This window comes from Squalius cephalus, assembly GCF_949319135.1.
Source record: "Squalius cephalus genome assembly, chromosome: 17".
Classification (NCBI taxonomy): domain Eukaryota; kingdom Metazoa; phylum Chordata; class Actinopteri; order Cypriniformes; family Leuciscidae; genus Squalius; species Squalius cephalus.
Genome location: NC_137138.1, coordinates 11,790,231 through 11,811,139, shown reverse-complemented (window position 1 = coordinate 11,811,139; position 20,909 = coordinate 11,790,231). Strand labels below are relative to the sequence as shown.

The window sequence follows — 20,909 nt, the reverse complement described above, 5'->3', positions numbered from 1 at the left end:
TCGGATTAATTAGGAAATGTTCCAGCTTGCAGAAAATCTTTGTGCCAGCTGGTCGTTCTGCCGTCTTTCTTTGTCGAACGCACCGTAAATTGTTCATGGTGGACTGCCAAATCTCCAGCGACCCTTGTGTCATCAGTCTTAGGTTGACTGCTTTATTGCTGTGGCTTTTACTTTAATCCTGTTTCTTATTATTGACCTTTCATTATTAAATGGAACACACTGGAATAGAGGCGCTTACAGGATGCCGTATCTTTCCGTTCTTTTTGAAGGAGAAGAACATCAGATGTGACTATATGACCACCTTGTTGACCTTCACTTTTGATTTAGTGTATTCTTTTTTCGTTCTGTGCGTGCCGTTTGAGTCAACCGCAAACTGTCACTGTTTAAGAAAGAACAATACCCAGAAGCCACTGCAGATCTCACAATGGCTGAAATAGAAACAAGGCCAATTCCCACCTCCCTTATTATGTGTTTCTTGTCTTTATTTTAAGATTCCAATTGGTTTTATTTTCAGCATTGCTGCCTTTTCCCTTTGAAGAGCAGGTTGTGTGCTTGGTGTGAGGGTTTTCAACTTGTTGCCCGTGGTGAAATATAGAAAACAGAAGTCAACTTGGTGTCCGTGGTGAGATATAGAAAACTAAATTTTACAGCATTTAGTAAACTAGGTTAATGTAAATTTTTGGAGAAAAAAAAAAAAAAACATACTATTTTTCCTTTAATTCATGTGCATAATGCAACCTTACAGGTTTTCTTGCATTTAAAATACCTTTATGGGTTCTCTTGTATATTAATATTACATCATTAATATTAACTAATATTTAGTATTTGTTATTAAAATATCTATTTTTTAGTATTTGACTCTAATCTAATAAATTACACTATCGTGCAAAAGTTTGGGGTTGGTAATTTTTTTATATATATGTTTTAAAAGAAGTATCTTATGTTCACCAAGGCTGCATATATTTGATCATAAACACAGTTAAAGCAGTAATATTGTGAAATAATATTACAATTTAAGATAACTGATCATCTTAATATATTTTAAAATATTATGTATTCCTCTGAGCTTGAATGTGCTTTAACATGGTATTTTTATGGCTTTATAATGGTAAATACTTTACACTCTCCAAAGTCATGTCTAGCTGGACTAAAACAACCAACCACAGTTTGGTTTGTTTTTTTACATCCATTTAGGAGTGCGTTTATGTCCAAATGCCCCCCAAAATCTGTTAATATCTTTAATTGATTTGATTCCATTAACTTGGCAACCTTTGGCAAATCCAGTGAGTATTACATCCTTACAAGCGTTGTTAGATCAGCCCAGTACCTTGTAAACATGACTTTGTTTTATTTTTAGGCAAACTGATAAAAAATAAAATAAAAAAAAAAAATACTTGAGTGCTGTTACAGTTCTTGCCAAGTCAGCCAATCAGATTAGAGCTTGCCAGTTTAATAAAGTGCTTTTCGTTTTTAAACCAGTATTTATCAGACAGTGAGTATATAGGCAGCGGACATCTGACACTAAGACTAAGGTCCTCCCTAATGTCACATTTGCACTCTCTTTCTTGTGTGAAAGTTTTTAACCTGGATGTGAAGCTGTCAGGACCCGTTTGATGTGCCCTTAGTGTGCGTCTGTGTATTTGAGCATGTTCACACTCCCAGTTGCACACACTTCTGCCCCAGGGCTGTGGCACTTCTCTTCCTCTGATGTGGGATTTACCATTTAATTGATTGGTCTCTTTGTATCTGAGCTGTTCTTTAAAAAAACAAAACGCTCTCATGAGAGAGGTGTTTCCGACAGCTACTGCTTTAACAAGACAGTCGGCACTCAAGAGGAAACTCTCTTCTGATTAGTGACAAAAGCAGGGGTGCAGAGGTGAGACTCAGTGCTGTCGCACCTCTCTTTTGTCCGTGCAAAACGAGAATGCAAGGATTGAAGGTGTGTTACTGAAGCGTGTAGTGTATCATGGCTGATATAAAGATTTCTGAAGCTGTTGGTGTAAACTCTTTGCTTAGTTGACAATCTGAAAATTTGTAGGCTGTTGCTGAATTAGTTGTTTTCAGTTTTCCCTCCTATCCCAGCTTTATATGCAGAGAAATCAATAAGCCATTCATAGACTGCGTGCTTGTGGTGCTTTCAAAACATAGCTTTGTTTGTTTGAGAATCCCAACCAGCCCAACACGGCAACAAGGAGTCAACCAATGGTGTGATTTTTGGGGCGGGCTATCTGTTTGTTCTGACCAATGGCAGAAGAGGAGTGTTTCTTTCAAAAATGAAAATTGTCTCAATTTTCTCCCTCATATCGTTCCAAGCCTGTAGGACTTTATTTATTCTTTGGAACACATCTGACCTCGACGGACAGGCCAAATGAACCAGAAAAGATTTCCACGTGAAAGAAGGCAGAACCTCAGAGCACACCTACCTATTACAGAATCGCCACGGATCTATGGTTGTACAAAGGTGTTTACCAGCTATAGCTAACTTTTCCGGAAAGCTGTTTCGAACTGCCAAAACTAACTGCAAACGAAGTTCGTTTTGGCCTGATTTTGTTCGAAATGACTTCACATCAGTTCTTCAATTTAGCTGGAGCTATATCGGGCCGGCCTTTTGACTGTAAAACACACAAGTAATTTTAAAATGTTTATCTTTGCAAGTATTCACATAAACAACACAGTCAGTTATGTTTCACCTGAACAGTTGGGAAATCTGATAAATATAATTGGATCCATTCATTAGGTTTCTGTAGTATTTCTTCAGTTAGACAGATCTACCTGAAAAATTTAAAGCACTCTTTATTTCATTTTTGTCTTTGTTCTATTGTAATTATTTGTCCTTTTGCTTGTAATTAGTTTCTTTGTTCATATTTTATTACTTACTGTTTATTTGCCTTTAATAAGCTTGAGAACATTTTACTTATATTAGTTAGGCTAGTATTAGTGTTTGCTGTTGTATCAAAATTGGTATTGAGAATTGTGAAATTTCATTGTAGAATTTTGTCATCGTAACGATCTTATTTCCAGCAAAAATAGGTATATTGTGGTATATAGTTAACATAAAAATTTAATTACTAAATTCACCCCTCTTTGGACCTCATTGACTTTCATTGTATGGACAAAAACACTTATTCAAACATCTTTTTTTGTGTTACTCAGAAGACAGTCATACAGGTTTGGAACGACTTGAAGGAATAAATGAGGACAGAATTTTCATTATTGTAATAACCATCCCTTTAAAAACTATTTTTTGTGTTAGTTTGGTTCGTTTTAGAATGGCTGATAATTTAGTTTTCGTCCATATAATTTAATGTAATTGCAACAAGTCACCAGGTGGAGTTTTTCCAACAAACTAGCTTTTCAGCGATGTCATAGGGTTCACAAAGAACCCCTTGTGTTGCCATTCTTGTATTCTTCTACCAGGCAGGCAGCTTCTGACAGATGTCCATTCATCATATTGGCATACTGCAGAAAAACAAGCCAATTATTTGGACTTAAAAGCGGTATTTCTAACCCTCTGAAGATAAGAGCTCCACCAGCATTGAAACATTCATAGATTGACATTCATAATGACGATCCAGTTTTTAGATTATTCATTGTTTACTTGATTAATGTGAACACATCCGTCATTCACTGCTCATCCACCAGTATTGATCAGAAGATGGGACTGAATTCAGCCATTTGTTGAAACTTGTTGAAATGCAGCCATTTCCATTTAAACCGCAGATGTTCAGTATATACATATCCGGTGGGAATTAGTAACTTGTTATCACTCACTTTTAAAACCTTATTATGATTATTATTATTTAGGATGAAGACTTCATGTCATACAGTTACTGGTGGTAATACAGTATGTGCGCCTTTCACATTTATCTGGATATCTGCATAAATAGGAATTATATTCAATAGACAAACACATTCTCTTACATATAACTCACAAGCGATGATATATATTTTTGTGTCTTTATTGAGCACACTGTTTACAGCACAGGGTGGAAAAGGTATTCAAACCATTAGATTTAATAACATGTTGATCCTCGTTTGAAAGCAACATCTTGCAATTGATGATGAAATGTGCACAAATGTCAAGTAATATTTCAATTGCTTTTTACTAATCTGTTTCAGTTCAGCAGTATTCTTTTAATGTCTTGTATAAAACGCTCTCTTGAAGGACACTTTCAAGCATCTCAATCAGGTTGTGGTCAATAATCTTCTGTTGAAGGCTTTCCGTTTTACTCCTGTGCTTTGGGCTTCAGTTGGCGGTCAGATGACCTTACATTCTCTTACAATATGTCCTGATAAACATGGGAATTAATTTTTCCATTGATGATGGCAAGCTGTTCAGACCCTGAAGCATAAAAGCATTTGGGCAAATCCATGATGGCCCCTCCACTGCTGTGCTGTGCCTTTTTTCTCCCCACATTTTTTTTTTTTTTTTTTTTTTTTTTACCAACTCAACTTGAGTTTTATCTATTCACTGAATATTTTGCACAGCAAGCGGTGGAACATCCAGGTGCTGTTTTGCAAATTTGCGAGTGTTATTTTTGAAAGACAATTTGTCTTACCCAAGACTGGTCAACAACAAGGCTTTTAGAGACCCCTTTCAGCTTTATTTAGGTCAACAGTTCTCAATCTTAGATGTTCGCAGCATTCTTTTGGCTGTGGTATGGTTCACATAAGGCAGTGCTTTTAGTGATTAGAAAACCCCAAAATTCCCTTTCAAGGACAGGGCGACTGACCTCCGATATTGACTTATTAATTGAACTCAAGGTTAGCTGACTCCTGTGAAGTCATTAACCTACTGTAGGTATTCACATGCGTTTTTCTCCCTGCAATGTGAACTGTGTTCACAAAAATGTTCCTTTGTTTGTTTATTTGTGTGTTATTTGTTTAAGCAGACTGGGTTTGCCTATTATTATGACTTCAAAAATCCAGTTAAATCCAAAGGGTTCACATACTTGTCCATGCATCTCTGTTATTAAAGACAGGATGCTGCATCACTCAGATGATTGAATCGAAAATTGGGACCAGCTTGCATTGTTTGCACGGACTAACGGAATTTACTCTGAACTGGCCTCTGTCATTTTTTTTTCCCTATAATCCCTCATTTGCCATCCAACATGATCCAATAGCTTTACCGCTTCCTTTCAATTGCTTACTACTTCTCTCCCCTTCCAACTCTCATAAATCTACAAATCATCAAATCATTCTCCCAGCAGCATTTACTTAGTTTTACATTTTCACTGTCCAGTGGATGTCAAGCGATTTGGCAGGTACTCAACCGTGTGCACAGCGGCTTTCAGAATCTTTAAAATCCTTTCATCATTAGCTGACCTCAATCAGAGATCCCGTGAGAGGAAAGTGTCCTAATGCTCTAAACGAATGTCGAGATTAAAGCTTTCTCATGGTCCCTAAGACCACCACAACAATCCTTTTAGTGGAGTCGCAGGTTATAAACAATGTTAAAAATGCTTCAAACATTTACTACCATGGTTTAGAGATCATACATATCAAAATGCTGAATTTGTGTTTTAGAGGAAAAACTTTTTCCTTGTCGGCAAAGAAAATTCTGGAATTAAATATGAAGACCATTCTTTCGTAATTACGAAGATAATAGCTTTTTAGACTCCCATTAGATGTGACATATTGTGTGCAGAGAGAAATCGTAAATAAACTCTACTCCCCTTTCCCTGAAGTGCCTTTGGAGCAATTGTCCTAAACTCCAAAATCACCAGCTGCTCCTTAGAAAATTAGAATAACAATAGCCTTTCGTTTAGAGCAGCTAAAGCGAATCATAAATAATGGTTCATTCCAGGAAGCCCAAGCTAATTAGCGTAGCGCTGAGTGTCAGCTCGATGTCTTTGCCAGAGTCGCTGTGCCTCAGTATCCGAGGAGTCCCGCGAGAGCGAAGTAAACTGTGGCGAAGATCAAAGAGACTCATTCTAGGTGTCATTATTTGAATGAAAAAGGGTGTCTGAACTTTTGCTGGCTATAGGAGAGAAGGAGAGAGAGAGGTTGACTATCCAGAGTGTTGTGCCACTGCTCATTCATTTAAATGGCTCTCATAGCACATGCCAAATATGCCTTGTGCAGTCAGTCTTTGGGGAAAATCTGTATGATTGAGGTGATCATGTCAAAAGTTGAGGAAGATGGATCTTCTGACTCTCTGATGATGCTTACCTGCCTTTTGGGGCCTGGAGGGTATGCTTACTGTGAAACATCTATACAAAAAAATGGCTGCTGGCTGTAATTGCACACTACCACACGAGGCACTTCCTCTATGACTTTTCTCCCAGCTGTCAGTCTGAACACTTGTGATCCAGTAGAAATGGTTTTAAAAGCGCTAAAGAAAAACTACTGTGGTCAAAACTTCGGTTTCTGGCAGTGTCTCTAAAGAATGTGAACTGAATAGCGGCAATTTACCCCACTTACGTTTGTTTTTCTCGGCAAGTATGAGGAACAGATGGATTAAATATGCTGCGCACTTCTCACTGCAGACGGAGCAGATGATTTTAGCACCGGGTTTTAATGACTCTGTAAATTTGCTCTTCTGTTTTTCTAGGTACCACCTCATTCCATTTACTTGTCACAACCCCTGAGAAGCTTCTATTATGTCCTCTGATAGAATGTCTTATACATACATATACGTATGTACATATATAGAGAATATGTATATATGGGTTTGTGATTTTGTACCATGTTTGTGTGTGAAGCACCTAAATAAAAACGTTTAAGAAAGAAATGAAAGTGATAGACCTTGCTGTTTGCCTTGCCACTCAATCTTTCTTGCTCTCTCCCTTTCACTTGGACTTCTTAATTGCTTAATAGCTGAACAGCAGCTGGTTTTCGTACTGTAGGGATTTAGATGAGCACTTTCCCCTTATTAATATATGCAATGACTAAGCTCTCTAACTTTGCTGACCTAGCATTCTCTGCTCCTCTTCCTGAGTGTGTATTAGTGGTACTTAATAAGGAAGACACCATTATCGCTCATACCTTGAGCTATGGATTTCAACAAACCCCTGACCCTCCCTAATTGTTAAACTTAAGTGGTCCTATGCAACTTGTCCTATGAAGTTTGTGCTCACATCATATGGCATGTTATGCTATTATTTTTATAAGAAATAAGAAACATGTTAGACAATAAAATAGTCGAAAAATTCCACACATTTGCATTGGAGGTGGCACCCAAGCCAATGACCAATATCATAGAGACTTGAGGCTTTCCTCCTTTGCCCTAGCAACTGCATAGCAATGCTCTAGCAACCAAATTTTCTTCATAAAATGTAAAAATATACACGTCTGATTACGTGGACTCTAGCAAGCTTGATATTTCAGAGGGCACATTGTCCCTATCTCTTGAAACCAGACATGAGAAACCAGGCACTCGTGCCACGCTTTGGGCATTATCTAGCCAAATGTCAACCCTTAAAATCAAACCCAACCCTGCATCCCATTATGTAACTCCAGCTAGAGAGTTATCAAATTGAATACACTTTGTAATCTCCCATCTACACCACCTACTTCAACACCCTTTTGCCCTGAGCAGCGCTATCTTTTACATAAGAGACCTTCCCATCCGAGATAGAAAGAGAAGAACACTATTTCGAAATTAATTGGGGCACATTTAAAAATACTTTAGGATGATATTGCGTCCTGGTTCAGTGCTCCAGAGCTGTTTTTTATGACCTGTAGCCCTTTAAATTTTGAGCCTGACTTGACTGAGCACAGCACATGCTGTCGTCTCTCGTCTTTTCTGCCTTGTGATAAAATAGACTTTTTATTTCCTTGCGTGTGATGAACCGAGACCCGCAGATGTGGTTTCAAAGGCTTGAGCTTCAACATTGATTGATGAAATTCCATTTCTGATGTGAATCCAACAGCAGAGGGGATCACATTTAACCAGACAGACACATATTAAAGTTATTATGATTGAAGAGAATGGCCAATTATGTTTCTTTCAGGCCCTTAATATACCGCGAAACACCCAAGTATTTTTAATTAGTGCTATTTCTGGGGTGGAAGGAGTGAAGAGTAGCTATTAGACTCAGGCATTGCTCTAGGGAGCCGTCCACATACATACTAACACTACTTCCTTTCACATGGAGACATACACTGATGGCGAAAACCTTTCTAAATTGGATATGGTCCCCGAGACCACTCAAAGCCAGTTGTGGCTCTATTGATTGGGGCAGATGCGCAAATTTAGAAAGCCAGTGGGACCACCTTTCATCTCATATGTGCCATATTTTTGTTCATAGAAAGCAGTCTGATTGGATTTTGCTCATTAAAATGTCAGTTTTCTTTCATGTGCCCGTCTCGGTTGTGCTTCAGGTCTCGTTTGTCTAATCCCTCTTCCTTTGTTGTGTCTCTACAGCCATTGGTGTCGACCCTTCCCATGAGCGGTATCCCTCAACATGCTTCTCGTATACCAGGCTTTGACTATCAGCCCCTGGAAAACGCACTATCGAGGAGCGCTAACACCCCTGCTCCACATGTGACCACCTCTTCTGCCTCGTCTTCCTCTCGTGGGCCCGAAAGGGACCGGGATAGGGATCGAGAACGGGACAAGAGGAAGAAGAAACACAAGAGAAGGTCTCGGTCCAGGTCCCGTTCACGCTCCAGATCCAAATCCAAGACCAAGCACTCTTTGCCCAGTGCCTACCGCTCCTTCAGGAGATCCAGGTATACGCTCTAGAGTTGTAACTTGTTTCCAGGAACGATTTAAACTGTTAAAAAGTGCTTGCTAATTGCAATGCCTCTGGCCACATTTACTGAAATGTAATTATGTTTTTAAACTGACTTTTCCATCTTTTTATCCATCCAAAAATGTGTTAATCTAATTGGCCTTTTAAGTTAAATGCAAAATGTGGTTTTAGGGCTTAAAAGTTGGAATGAATTATCGAAAATTTCACTTATTAAACTTAGAAATACAGGAAAAGGTATGTGAACCCTGGTGTTTACGGTGGGTTTCTGCATAAATTGGCCCTAAAATGTGATCTGATCTTGTCACAACTATAGACAAACACAATCTGCTTAAACAAATAAAACACAAACCATGAGACATTTTTATTGAACATACCAAAATGTTTAATTCTGGTATCATTTATTCACCCTCATGTTGTTCCAAACCTGACTTTTTTTTTTTTTTTCTTCTGAACACAAAAGAAGATATTTTGAATAAAACTTGTAACCAAGCTGTTTTGATTACCATTGACTTCCATTTTTTGGCCACAGAGAAAAACACTGAGACATTTCTCAAAATATCTTCTTTTATGTTCATCAGAAGATAAAGTCATACTGGTTTGGAACAATATGAGGATGAGTAAATATTGTTTGGCTAAATGTACATCATTTTCATTTTTGGGTGAACTATCACTACATTTAGGGTCTCTGTGTTCACCAAACGATTCCTGTAATTGCAGATCAGATTTTCAAATAGGAATTCAGGAAGAATTTAGGAGGGATTTTGTCTAAAAACAAATGACCAGTATATGCAGAAATCAAAGGTAAAGCCAAGGGTTCACATACTTTTTCCTGCATTTTGTGGGGAGAGTGGCTTGTCAAAAGTTTCGTAGTCCACCTCTAAACTTTTGTTCACCCCTCAGCCTCCCTCATTTTTTGTCCTCTTTGATGGAAATCAAGACTGATTTGTCATTATCCAATGCTGAAGTTCAAGTAATTACAATCCCCTCATCATGACCGTCCTGACATGCCATAATTTAATTTCTGGAGATTAAATCATTTCGGCCCCAGGATTTAAATCACTTAGACGCTGTAAAAAGTTTTCTGGCTCTTTTCCTTAAAAAGTGTTAAAAAGGTTAAAAAGTGTTGCTATAACTCAGATCAACCTCCTAGTTGAAATAATTTGAAGGAGTAAAACCACTTCCTCTAATACCAGATAAGGAATGGCCTCTCTCTCTCTCTCTCTCTCTCTCTCTCTCTCTCTCTCTCTCTCTCTCTCTCTCTCTCTCTCTCTCTCTCTCTCTCTCTCTCTCTCTCTCTCTCTAATATAATTTTTTTTTTTTTTTTTTTAGAATAAATCTTGTGTCTGTGCAAGTGAGAGATTGAGATGGTTTTGGGCAGAAGCTCTTCTTAGACTACTAATCTAGTTTGGCTGAGCCCCTGTGGTTCTCTGTAGATATCGCCTTGGCCTAAGCCATGTTCTCCAGCTAAGAGCTGGATGAGAAATCTTTCTATCCCTGATGGTTTTCTTATTCCTCTGTTATTGAACTGCAGTTCATCCGCTTACTTCATAGGCTTCGCACTGTTGCGCAGACTGCAGCGTCTGCATTAAGATGACAATCCCATCTACTTCTAATCCAGATCGTCCCACATCCATGTTAATTTCTCATCGGGTATGGCTCCATCATGGCTTTCCAGTGTTGCCCTTTCCCATTAATCCTCAGATGACCTGAGATAATGAAAGCGTCTGTAGTGGCACTACACCTTGGTCCACACTCACCCTGTCTGTCATCTCCCTCCACAACCATGTCATTAGCAGGCCTGGATGCGTACGTTTCTCAAGCCAGACACGTGACCTTGTGGTTTTGACCTTGTTCCCTGATTGCTGTCAAGTGTTGGAGGGGCTTCAGACCACGAGTGTTTGTTTTACAGCCGGTCAGCTCGTGTTTGGACTGAGTCCTGGTCAAGTGCGTCTGTGTCTGTGAGCATCGCCACTTCAGCAAAGAAAATGACTATTGAATGTGTTCAGCCGTCACCTTTTGTACTCTTCGCCAGTAATTGCCATTCTTTTTGAGCTTATTTTTAGCTTGAGAGTAATTTATTAAACTATTTGTCATGTAGGCATGAGAATATTGAGGTAAAAAGATAAAGTGCATGTCAAGTTTTCAAATGCTTTGTAGCAGGTTTTTTTAGAATGTTTTAGGTCTAGATCAGATTTTCTTCTGATTCACTTTAACTAATATTTTCTTCAGTCAGTTCAGGCCAAAGCACTTAATGTACAGACTCAAATCAAAATTTGTTCTATAGATTGTGAAAATCACCCTTTGACTTGCATTTGTAGAATTTTTTTATTTTTATTAATCTAATCGACAGTGATGGCATCATTGTAATATTTACATTCTTAATTGTAATTAATTGTAATTGGTTTAAATTGTATTTCTATTACATATTAGGGATGCACTAGTGTGTGTGTGTGTGTGTGTGTGTGTTCATTTATTTTTTTAATATTGGATTTGCACTACCATTCAAAGATTTGGGGTCAGTAAGATTGAAATAGAAACATTAAAGTAAAGTAACATTAACTAGATTGTTTGTACTGTACATAAATGTCAAAATTTCCTAGTAAGATTACAGTAAAATGGCTGTTTTAATCACCATTTTATCTTTTTAATAGTGACTACAGCAATTTTGCATCGGTTTACCTTAGTGAAGTATCTAGCCTTTATTTCATCAATAATTATAACACTACAAAGAAATCAGAAAACCACTTATTTGGATAGCTTTATACTTGTAGTGGTTTAAAACAAACATTAATACAAACCTGAGCATGTTGTGTCTGTTTTTTGTATTGTAGCTTGTATTAATTAGAAGCCCATATCTCAGTCGGTAACTCTGACACTGAACATGGACATTTCATTTGTAATACTAGGGCCAGAAGTAATTATAAATCTCCTGTTTTCAGACATCAAACATGGCCAGTGTTGTGCCTCTAATTTTTGATAGCGCTAATACTAATGGTGTCAGTGTTTAAGCTACTCACTCATTTTTATTTCCTTCCTCCTGACACCTGACATTTCTTGTTTCCAGAAGGCACATCAACACCAGAGACCAGGTTAACATTTATCCTTAATGAGTATATCTGTCCAGTGTAGCGGAAAAAGAATAGAACAATTAAATTCATCCTGGTCACAATTATAATAAATAGATGCAAATGTATTATAGGGGGGGGGGGGATTTTTTCCTCTTAATCAAATCTTTTACACCCCTGCAGCAGATTATTAATAATTAGATTTAATGTCTGTTTTTCTTCTTCCTGTCTGTATATAATATATTTTTTCTCTCTGTTCTGGATTCATTGCTTTTCTACTTTTCAGTATGTTCTTAGTTTCAAGTGTGTGTGTGTGTGTGCATACAGTACAAGGTATTTATTTTAATTCGCATTATCCTTCTGCGTGGGTCTATACATTTATGATTACATTTCAACCCACGCACACCTGTTAATAACGGCCTATCCATTTTGTTACAGAAATGTGTTCGTCAACATTAGATTGAATTTTCCAAGGTTCAGTGAGGCTCATTTTGTACTGTTATTGAACGTTAAAAGTATGATGTGATTAAATTAGCGTTTTTAATATGCAACACTTTTTTTAATCACTATTTTTTATTTATATAGAAGATTTTGAATTGAGATCGAAGAATCCACTAGATTGCAATGTGCAGTTGTGATGTATTGTCAGTAGTCGAAGACGAGCGATACAAAACAACACACTGTTCCATGAACCATAAACAAAGCAGCATATTATTATCATGTTTGATTTGGTTCTTGTTCTAAACTTTGCAAACGCTACTTTTCTTCTTCTATCCTTCTGAGCGAATGTCCTGTAAATGACATGACTCAGTGCTGCCCTCTGACATCTTGTAGAGTATAGAAAAGCATTGTACTGCTCATCGTGTCAAACCTCGTCCATTTTCTTTAATGCCTTAATGCACTACTTGCTGTCAGTGAAATCTACTATAAATGTGCCACTTGCATCTTCATTGTAAGCTGTAAATTGTAACTACCATCACCTTTGGCATTTCAAATTTGCCATTTGAGATGTATCTCAGACGGCTTGCACTGGATATTTGCCCACATTTTCGTGGTCCACAGCATTTCTTAAGTGTCTTGCAGTGTTTACAGTGATTACTTCTGTGTATGTCTACTGTTAGTCTATGACTGTCAAAGATAAAAGTGTGATTTATCACCACACCTATTTCACACACTTATTTTTAAGAGCTCAACTACTTGTTTTTTAGAACTCTCTTCATCTCTCAAAAAGGTTTTGAAGAGATAATGGAGAGCAGAGAACCGTCATCATCTGTCACTTAACTTAACAGCATCGATGAGTCTGATGTGTGGGATGATTTCTTGAGCAGAAGTCAGTTCTAACTTGACCATGTTTTTTCTTTGCCCTCTCTTTCTTTCCTTCTAATCTCTCCTCCTCTCTCAGGTCTCAGTCTCGTTCCCCCGGCCGCAGAGACCGACGAGCTCGCTCTTCGGAGAGAAAGCGTGACGAGAGGGAGAAGGAGAGCTACGGTCCAAGCACCTACCGCCTTGGCAGCAACCCAACGCTTGGCAGAAAGCGCTCTAGATCAAGGTGAGTCTGGCACTTAAGCCACATCAGATCTCAAAAGGACCATTTTTTTTGGATCACTGTTTTTTTTTACCTGCTCTGCCATTTTAGTAATGCATTTGTTTAAATGTATTTTATAGACATTTAAGCAAATATTGTTTTTTTTATGTAGAAGTTTGGGGGTCAGTAAGATCATTTTTATTTATTTTTTTAAGAAAATTTTACTTTTATTCAGCAAAGATGCATTAAATTGATCAAAAGTGACAGTAAAGACTTTTACATTTGTTACAAAAGATTTCTGTTCAAATAAATGTTCTTTTGAACTTAATCAGAGAATGCTGAAAATATTGAATTGTGAAAATATTAATCAGCACAAACATTTTCAACAAACATAATAAGAAAAGTTTCTTGAGCAGCATATCAGCATGATATATGATTATATCATATAGAATGATTTCTGAAGGGTCATGTGACACTGAAGACTGAAGTAATGGTGCTAAAAATTCAGCTTGCCATCACAGGAATAAATAACATTTTAAAACATATTAAAATAGAAAACAATTATTTTAAACGGTAATATTTCACAATGTTCCTGTTTTTACTGTATTTTTTGATCAAATAAATGCAGCCTTGGTGAGCACAAGATACTTCTTTGAAAAACATTACAAAATCCTACCAACTCCAGGTGTGAAATAATTTTTCTGTGTTTTATTATTATTTTAATACTAAGTATTTACTCTGTTTACCCTGGCACATGCTGTGAATACAAAATCTAATGACAGCAGGAATAACATGTGTTTGTATTAACGGCAGCTGTGATAAGGCCTCCTTTTAAACGCTCTAGCTGTATATCATCACAAGGAGAAGTTTGTCTGATTGTCAGCATGCGTGCCGCTGTTCACAGTTGGTAAAAAGTGCTTTCCTGGTGTTTCCCCACAGTCTGCACCAGGCGTGATCTTTTTCATTTGCTGTAATCCTTCTATTGAAGAGTCCTGTGAGACTACACTCCATGACACTGTTATCATCACCCTTCCCTCTCTCTCATTTCGTCTACATCACCATTATTTTCTTACCGACACCTATAAGGCGCTAAAGCACCACAGAAAGAGGTGGTCGTGACGACTTCTCAGATCTCAACTGGCTTTTGTGTCACTGGTCTTTATCTGGGCGGCCCACTCTCTCCAGTACTTTTATGGCTTAGCTCAGACGTTTCTCCATATTCTGCTGCCGTGGAGGATGCAGGAAGCGTGGACAAGCTTTTTAAACATTCCCTTCAAAGGGATAAAAAAGCTCAGCATCTTGACCCTTTTTGAACCAAGAGAGGAATTGAGGATAAGAGATAGATGGTTAGATCACTTGCAGGGTTTCAGTGAGGTTTGGTTTTGTTAGAGTGATGATAGAAGCATCTTGGATGTAAAACCTCACTTTACTGTACATGCAAGCAGAGGACATTTGAGTCTCTGAGTGCCTGCCTTTGGCCCAGCAGCAGCTGCTGTTGTCTCGGAAATATAACATAACAGTTGGTGTACGGAAGTGTAATATAATTTATTTTCTTTGTAGAATCGTATATTGTTAGCAAAATATGTAAACCTTTCAAGACAGACCAGCCACAAGCTCTGAGGTTAAGCACTAGTGACTGAGATTTTAACTGCAAAAAAGAAAGGTATTTATAGCCTAGTTCCTTGTAAAGAACTGGACTACCCATGATTTTGAAGAGAGATTCACAAGCTAGAAAAATCCTAATCCTATGCATTTAATATATCTGATTATTGTACTGTAAATATACACACATAAAGTACAATGATTCGATTCAAATAATAGAATGTATGTAACACCATCAATTATGATTATCATTTGCCACTGTTTATGAAATGAGTAGTTTGTTCCTTCATAGAGATGTTAAGTTCACAGTATTGTACCTTTGTCTTTTTTATGATTTTTATTTATGGCTTAGATTGTGTTTTCCAGGGTTTACTGAGGCTCATTTTGTATCGTTATTGCGTTATCATATCGTTAAAAATAAGTATGATGTGGTTGTTCCCTGCAATTAATTCAACACATAATTCTTAGTTAGAATTAGATTAAAATTGCATGAAATTAATATTTATAAAATATTTCATCAACATCTCAGAGTCAAAGCTGAATGGCTTTATTCATATCTTAAATAATTATTTTCAAACGTTTTGGAGAAAAATAATGCAGAAAAATACTTCTAAAAGTCACTGTTGTACTCCATACTGCTCCCTTGTACAATAAACTAATAGGTGATCTTAACCTTGCCATTCAGATAACAGTAAGTGAGAGAGGTATTATGTGTTTTCGTTTATTTTAGATTAACTTAGATCCGTTTTCCTGTATTGATTCAATTAGTCACAATACAGTATTGTGGAATTCTTGGCACGTCTGCAGGAGTGCATTTTTAACCTTGTGTCCACTCTCCAAACAGATCTTGTCATTTTGCTACATTGCCACATATAATTAGAGGTCACTATGTCCATTAACTAAAGTCTAGTGCTCCTTTAGAAATGTATTTTTCCCCCTAAAGGACATACCCAATGTATTCAAATAAAATATTCATAAAGGACAGCCTTGGAGATAAAGGCCCCTTGATTTGGTCTTTTCTCTTTGGAGAGAGTATGTGCGGATGGCCTATTTGAGTCCCCTCGCTGATGCAGTGGTGGATGTTTTAAGACTCCACATTGTCCCACAGTGTTACCTCCTGTCACACAGTGACTCTCACTTCACTGCACCGTCCCCAGAGCCGCAAGAAAAAAGTTCTATCATATGAACTTAAAGGAATAGCTCATGAAAAGTGACACTATTTTGTTTTATTTATTTATTGTTGTTTTAAACCCATATGACTCTCTGTCCTCTGTGGAGCATGAAAAGAAAAAAAGCAGCATAAAAGTAGTCCATATATCTTGTGTGCAATATTCCAAATCTTCTGAAGCCATAACTTTGTGTTAGAAAGGCAAGGCAAATCAAGGCAAGTTTATTTATATAGTACGTTTCATAACAGAGGTGTAACCAAACATAATGCAACAAATTTGAATGTGCATGTTTTGGGTTGATCTATTACTTCAATATATCTCGTTTACAGATCGCCTCATGAAAAGAAGAAGAGGAAGAGTTCAAAGTCATCACACCGTTTTAAGGGTTCCTCCGTTTCGCCCTCGGCATCCCCTGACAGAAGCGGAGCCGTGGCCAGAGTCTCTGCAAGCCCCTCCCCTGCCACAAGCCCCGCCTCCAGCTTGGGGAGGTCCAGGTAAAGGGCACAATCAGTTCCTTTAATGAACAATCAGTCAGCATGAACCTCGCAAGAGAGTCACCCACTCTCTGAAGCTCAGTCTGCTTCAGTCAGAATCGTAGATTTCAACCATATTTTTTCCCACTTTGTTGCAATATTAATTTAAGCTTTGCCAGGAGCACTGTGTGTGAGACACAAAGACGGTCTGCACTCTAGCTTTTTGATTTGAAAGATATTATGGTTTTAGGTATGACTTGACAACTTGAGTAATTGTTGAATGAAGCATGAAAGTCTCAGACACTCAAAATCAGGCATTATGACATTTTAATTAAATGGTTTGACAGCGTAATCTGTATGAATTGCGCAAGGAACGCCATAGATTTTCTACATTATGGATAGGTTTTGATTCAAAAACTGGAGAGAACACACTGCACAGGGTTATTGGATACAGGGACTGACTTTCCTCACAACTTCTCAAGTTTCATCAAAAAAGTTGCTTTAAACTCCCTCGGCCTTCAGTTGTTTTTTGCTGCTTCTTCTTTTACCTCCCTCTGTGCGTCTCTCTAAACTTTGTTTCATTTGTGCAGTTGTTGTGTCTCTTCCGGCGTTGGGTGAATATTTCATGACCTTCTTCTGGTCGCTCAGTTTCAGCCTGAAATGTCTGTGGTGGTTACATACTCACCAGTCATCATGAATACTGTATTGCGGTGTTTTTCACAAACCTGGCCAATTGGCAGATCTCTGTCTTTCTGTCACCGTCTCACTGTCTCTTTCTTTTTACTTTTGTTGTGCCGTTTTTGCTGGGTTACTAAAGAGGTCTATTAAAGGGTTAGTTCACCCAAAAATGAAAATTCTGTCAGTAATTACTCACCCTCATGTTGTTCCAACCCCGTAAGACTTTCGTTCATCTTCAGAACACAAATTAAGATATTTTTGATGAAATCTGAGAGCTGTCTCACTCCTTCATAGGCTGCTAGGTAATCGATATCTGCCATCCCAGAAAAGTTAGTAGAGACATTCGTTAAAATAGTCCAAGTGGCTCAAGCGACTTTATTCAACTATTCATTTTCTTCTGTGTGGGCCTCTGAGTGAGTTCACGTAGTGTAACAGCGCAGCGCTTTTGGGTTGTACGTCAGAACGTTGGCTCACTATTGGCCGACGCTGGTCATGCATGTGATGCTGGCCAATAGTGAGCCTACGTTCTGGTTGAGCCACTGTAGTCACTTGGACTATTTTAACGAATGTCTCTACTAACTTTTCTGGGATGGCAGATATCGATTACCTAGCAGCCTATGAAGGAGTGAACCAGCTCTCAGATTTCATCAAAAATATCTTAATTTGTGTTACGAAGATGAACGAAAGTCTTACGGGGTTGGAACAACATGAGGGTGAGTAATTACTGACAGAATTTTCATTTTTGGGTGAACTAACCCTTTAAACACTTACAAAAGAATTCTGAATGCAGATGCATTGTTGAATAAATATGCTACGAACATCCAATATTGATTTGTTGGTTGTATTAAAACATGGCTAAAAATGTATGAGTCAGCCTTTAGTCATTTCGGCCCCAATGAATTCTATTATTTTCTTTTCTGTGAATGCACACATGTATTTCTCTTCTGTGAAACACTTTGTAAACACTTTTTTAAAGGTGCTATATAAATAAAGCTGTACTTTTGTTTGTTAAACAGGGATGGCTCTCAGGAGAAAGACAAGCAAGTGTCCTCCACTATTGTCTCTTCAGTGCAAACCAAAATCACTCAGGTATGTCATTAAGAAATTATAAATTTTCATATAACAACAACACTTTTGTGTAAACTAGGGCTTTTAATTGATTAAAATATGCAATTGACGTATGTAATATGTAAATATTACACAATATGCCACTTCAATTCACTCACAATTTCATACATCAATATTTGCAGAGAAATACCAATAAAGAGATATTTGTTAAGACGGAATTTTTTTAATTAATTTATTATTATTTTTTTTTTTTATAATATAGGATATAGGAGATTTATCAGGATTACTTTTTGACCAAATAACATGGACATTGTTTCTTATCTTGCTGAGCACTTTCTTAGCATCTCACCACATTGAAAGTTAAAATAAATAAAAAGAAATAAAATGAAAGTTAAAGTTATTTTTAAGAATGTGTCTCAACACCCTAGATTCTTTTTCCATTCCGCAGCATCTTGGGTTTTATTGTAAGTACACATTCATGTGAACGCCCTCTCGGACTGATATTTTTTGACTAAAAGCTTGATTGCAATTTGAACGTTAAGCAGTTTCAGACTGAATTAATTTGTAGGGTTGTGGATTTAGAATAAACCTCTGACCAGAATGCTTGAGGAATATCAATACAGTGTTGGCTTGCAAACACTGTAATAAACTAAAAAAAAACTTTCGCTACCTCTCTGAGTATAATTCAGCGCCTAAGGGGAAAACAGACTGAAATTGTGTAGCAGAGCTGATGAAACCCTTAGACGCTTACTAAGGCTTTAATATATGTAATTTAGAGCTCGACGCTCTCAGTGGTCTGTGTTTGCTGAGCCTTACGTGCTGAAACTGAGAAATACGTTGATTTGGTTGCATGACCCTGTCACCAGGCGTGGGTATGTAGGTGTGTGTGTGAGTATGTTTAGAGAAAGGGAGCTTGTCGCTATCGCATTTTGATTCAATGCAGCCGTCAATCTGCAGCTCTGTTATGATCTCTGGCCTTGTGCAGTTAGGATGAAACGCAGAGTGCGCTCTCTTTCCTTCCCTTTGCTTATTGTTACAGAGCAGATGAAAGGTCAGGAAGTCAGTTGTGTCAAAGAGAAAAGGATGCGAGAAATGCATAAAAAGATAAACACTGTACACTGCACTGCGTTTCACTCGCAACCATCTGATCCTCAACTAAAAAAAGTAAGCTGCATTACAGTCTTTTTATTTTAGCCCTCTCTGTTCTAAAAAAGTCTACGGTCTTGACATGGTTTCAGATCTTTTGGAAACCTGATTCACTTCCCTTTTCTCCCGGCATACGAAATCAATTCTGACACCTTAGAACTGGGGCAGGACTTCCAGGGGGCAACTTCTTGCAAAAACGAGTCGGCTCTTATTAAAACCAGCAACTGCTGCTCGAATCAATAGAAGCATGGTTCACCTTGACAAATAACTACCGGCAGGAACTTCTGCAGGCCTGTGCATGCTTACATTTCAGTTGCGTGAGGAAGTCCCTCCGTCCCCAGTTGCCCCCTCTAGCCCAGGCAATGAAAGCTCCGGGTCGCACAGACCACCCGTAGATCCTGTGGTAGGGAAGCCGGTTTCAGCTCAGCTCAGTTTGATCCTTTGCCTGCAGCCCTACCTCACACATCTATGATCGGATCCTCCAGAGGAGAATGTTCCAGCTCTGACATGCACATCCTGACTATTGATAGAGGAAGAAGTGCTCTCATGAGACGCTCCGGTGGAGACTGGTGGGGATTTTTACAACCGGCAAATGAAAAGCTGTAACATTAAAGGCTGGGGAAGCGCGTTCTCGATCTTAGCACCACTCCCCTGGGTTTTTTTACGAACCCTCTGTGTGCCTGTCAGCCGAACAACAAGGGAGGCTGGTTTATGGTTCTCCCTAAGGAACAGAATAGTCTCTTTTTCTTTTCTTGTGCTCTGTGCTGTCCTCCTCCATCCTTAACATTATTTTCTCATTTTCCACTGATTAGTATGGGTGGCATGTTAAGGGTGGCAGGTGACTGATGGTTTGATCTGGAGGCGTTTATGGTTTGCAAAATGCACCCTGGCAGGTTATTGAGTGCATTACTGTTGTTGTGCGTAAGATAAAACACTGTGATTCTGGGGGAAAAAGACATCTTGTACTAACTTACTGAGTCAGAATGTTGAAGTCTTTTCATGCCTTTACTGAATAGGACAGTATGCAGATCAGACAGGAAGGCATGGAGACCTCAAGCCAGGAGTTGAACTCAGGTCAACCGGATGCACAGTTGCATTATATGTCAGAGTGCTGCTCACAAGGGTATTGGCTCAGACAGACCATTGTTTTAAAAAAAAAGAAAAAAAAATTGGAGTGAGTTCAGAGTGATATTGAGTGTGAGATTTCAAAATTGCTTTTAAATGGCCTGGGCCCGTGATTGAACTGCCACCTCTTTGAACTCGAAGTGGGGCGATTCTCTGGACTCTGAAAATGCAGGTACGAATGTGGGTTATCTCTCAAATTGCTTTGAGGTCTGGACCCAAATAGCTACAGAGAAACCAACTGCAAAAAGCAGTTCTCAGTCACAATTACAACTAGATCTTGTTTGGTCGTTTAAAGTCAGAAAGCAACAATGCAAATATTTCCATTGTGCGAGAGTTGAGTTCCATATTCTCAGATA

General features: G+C 38.2%; 1 protein-coding gene across 2 annotated transcripts in view; it reads left to right on the top strand.

The window, feature by feature from the left end:
• sfswap (splicing factor SWAP) overlaps positions 1-20,909 on the top strand; it is an 83,235-nt gene that overhangs the window by 59,540 nt on the left and 2,786 nt on the right. For both annotated transcript variants that reach the window (XM_079898420.1, XM_079898419.1), the window contains exons 14-17: positions 8,372-8,679; positions 13,170-13,316; positions 16,393-16,557; positions 18,231-18,303. In XM_079898420.1, the coding sequence (XP_079754546.1) occupies positions 8,372-8,679; positions 13,170-13,316; positions 16,393-16,557; positions 18,231-18,303 (693 nt within the window). The remainder of the gene's footprint in view (positions 1-8,371; positions 8,680-13,169; positions 13,317-16,392; positions 16,558-18,230; positions 18,304-20,909) is intronic.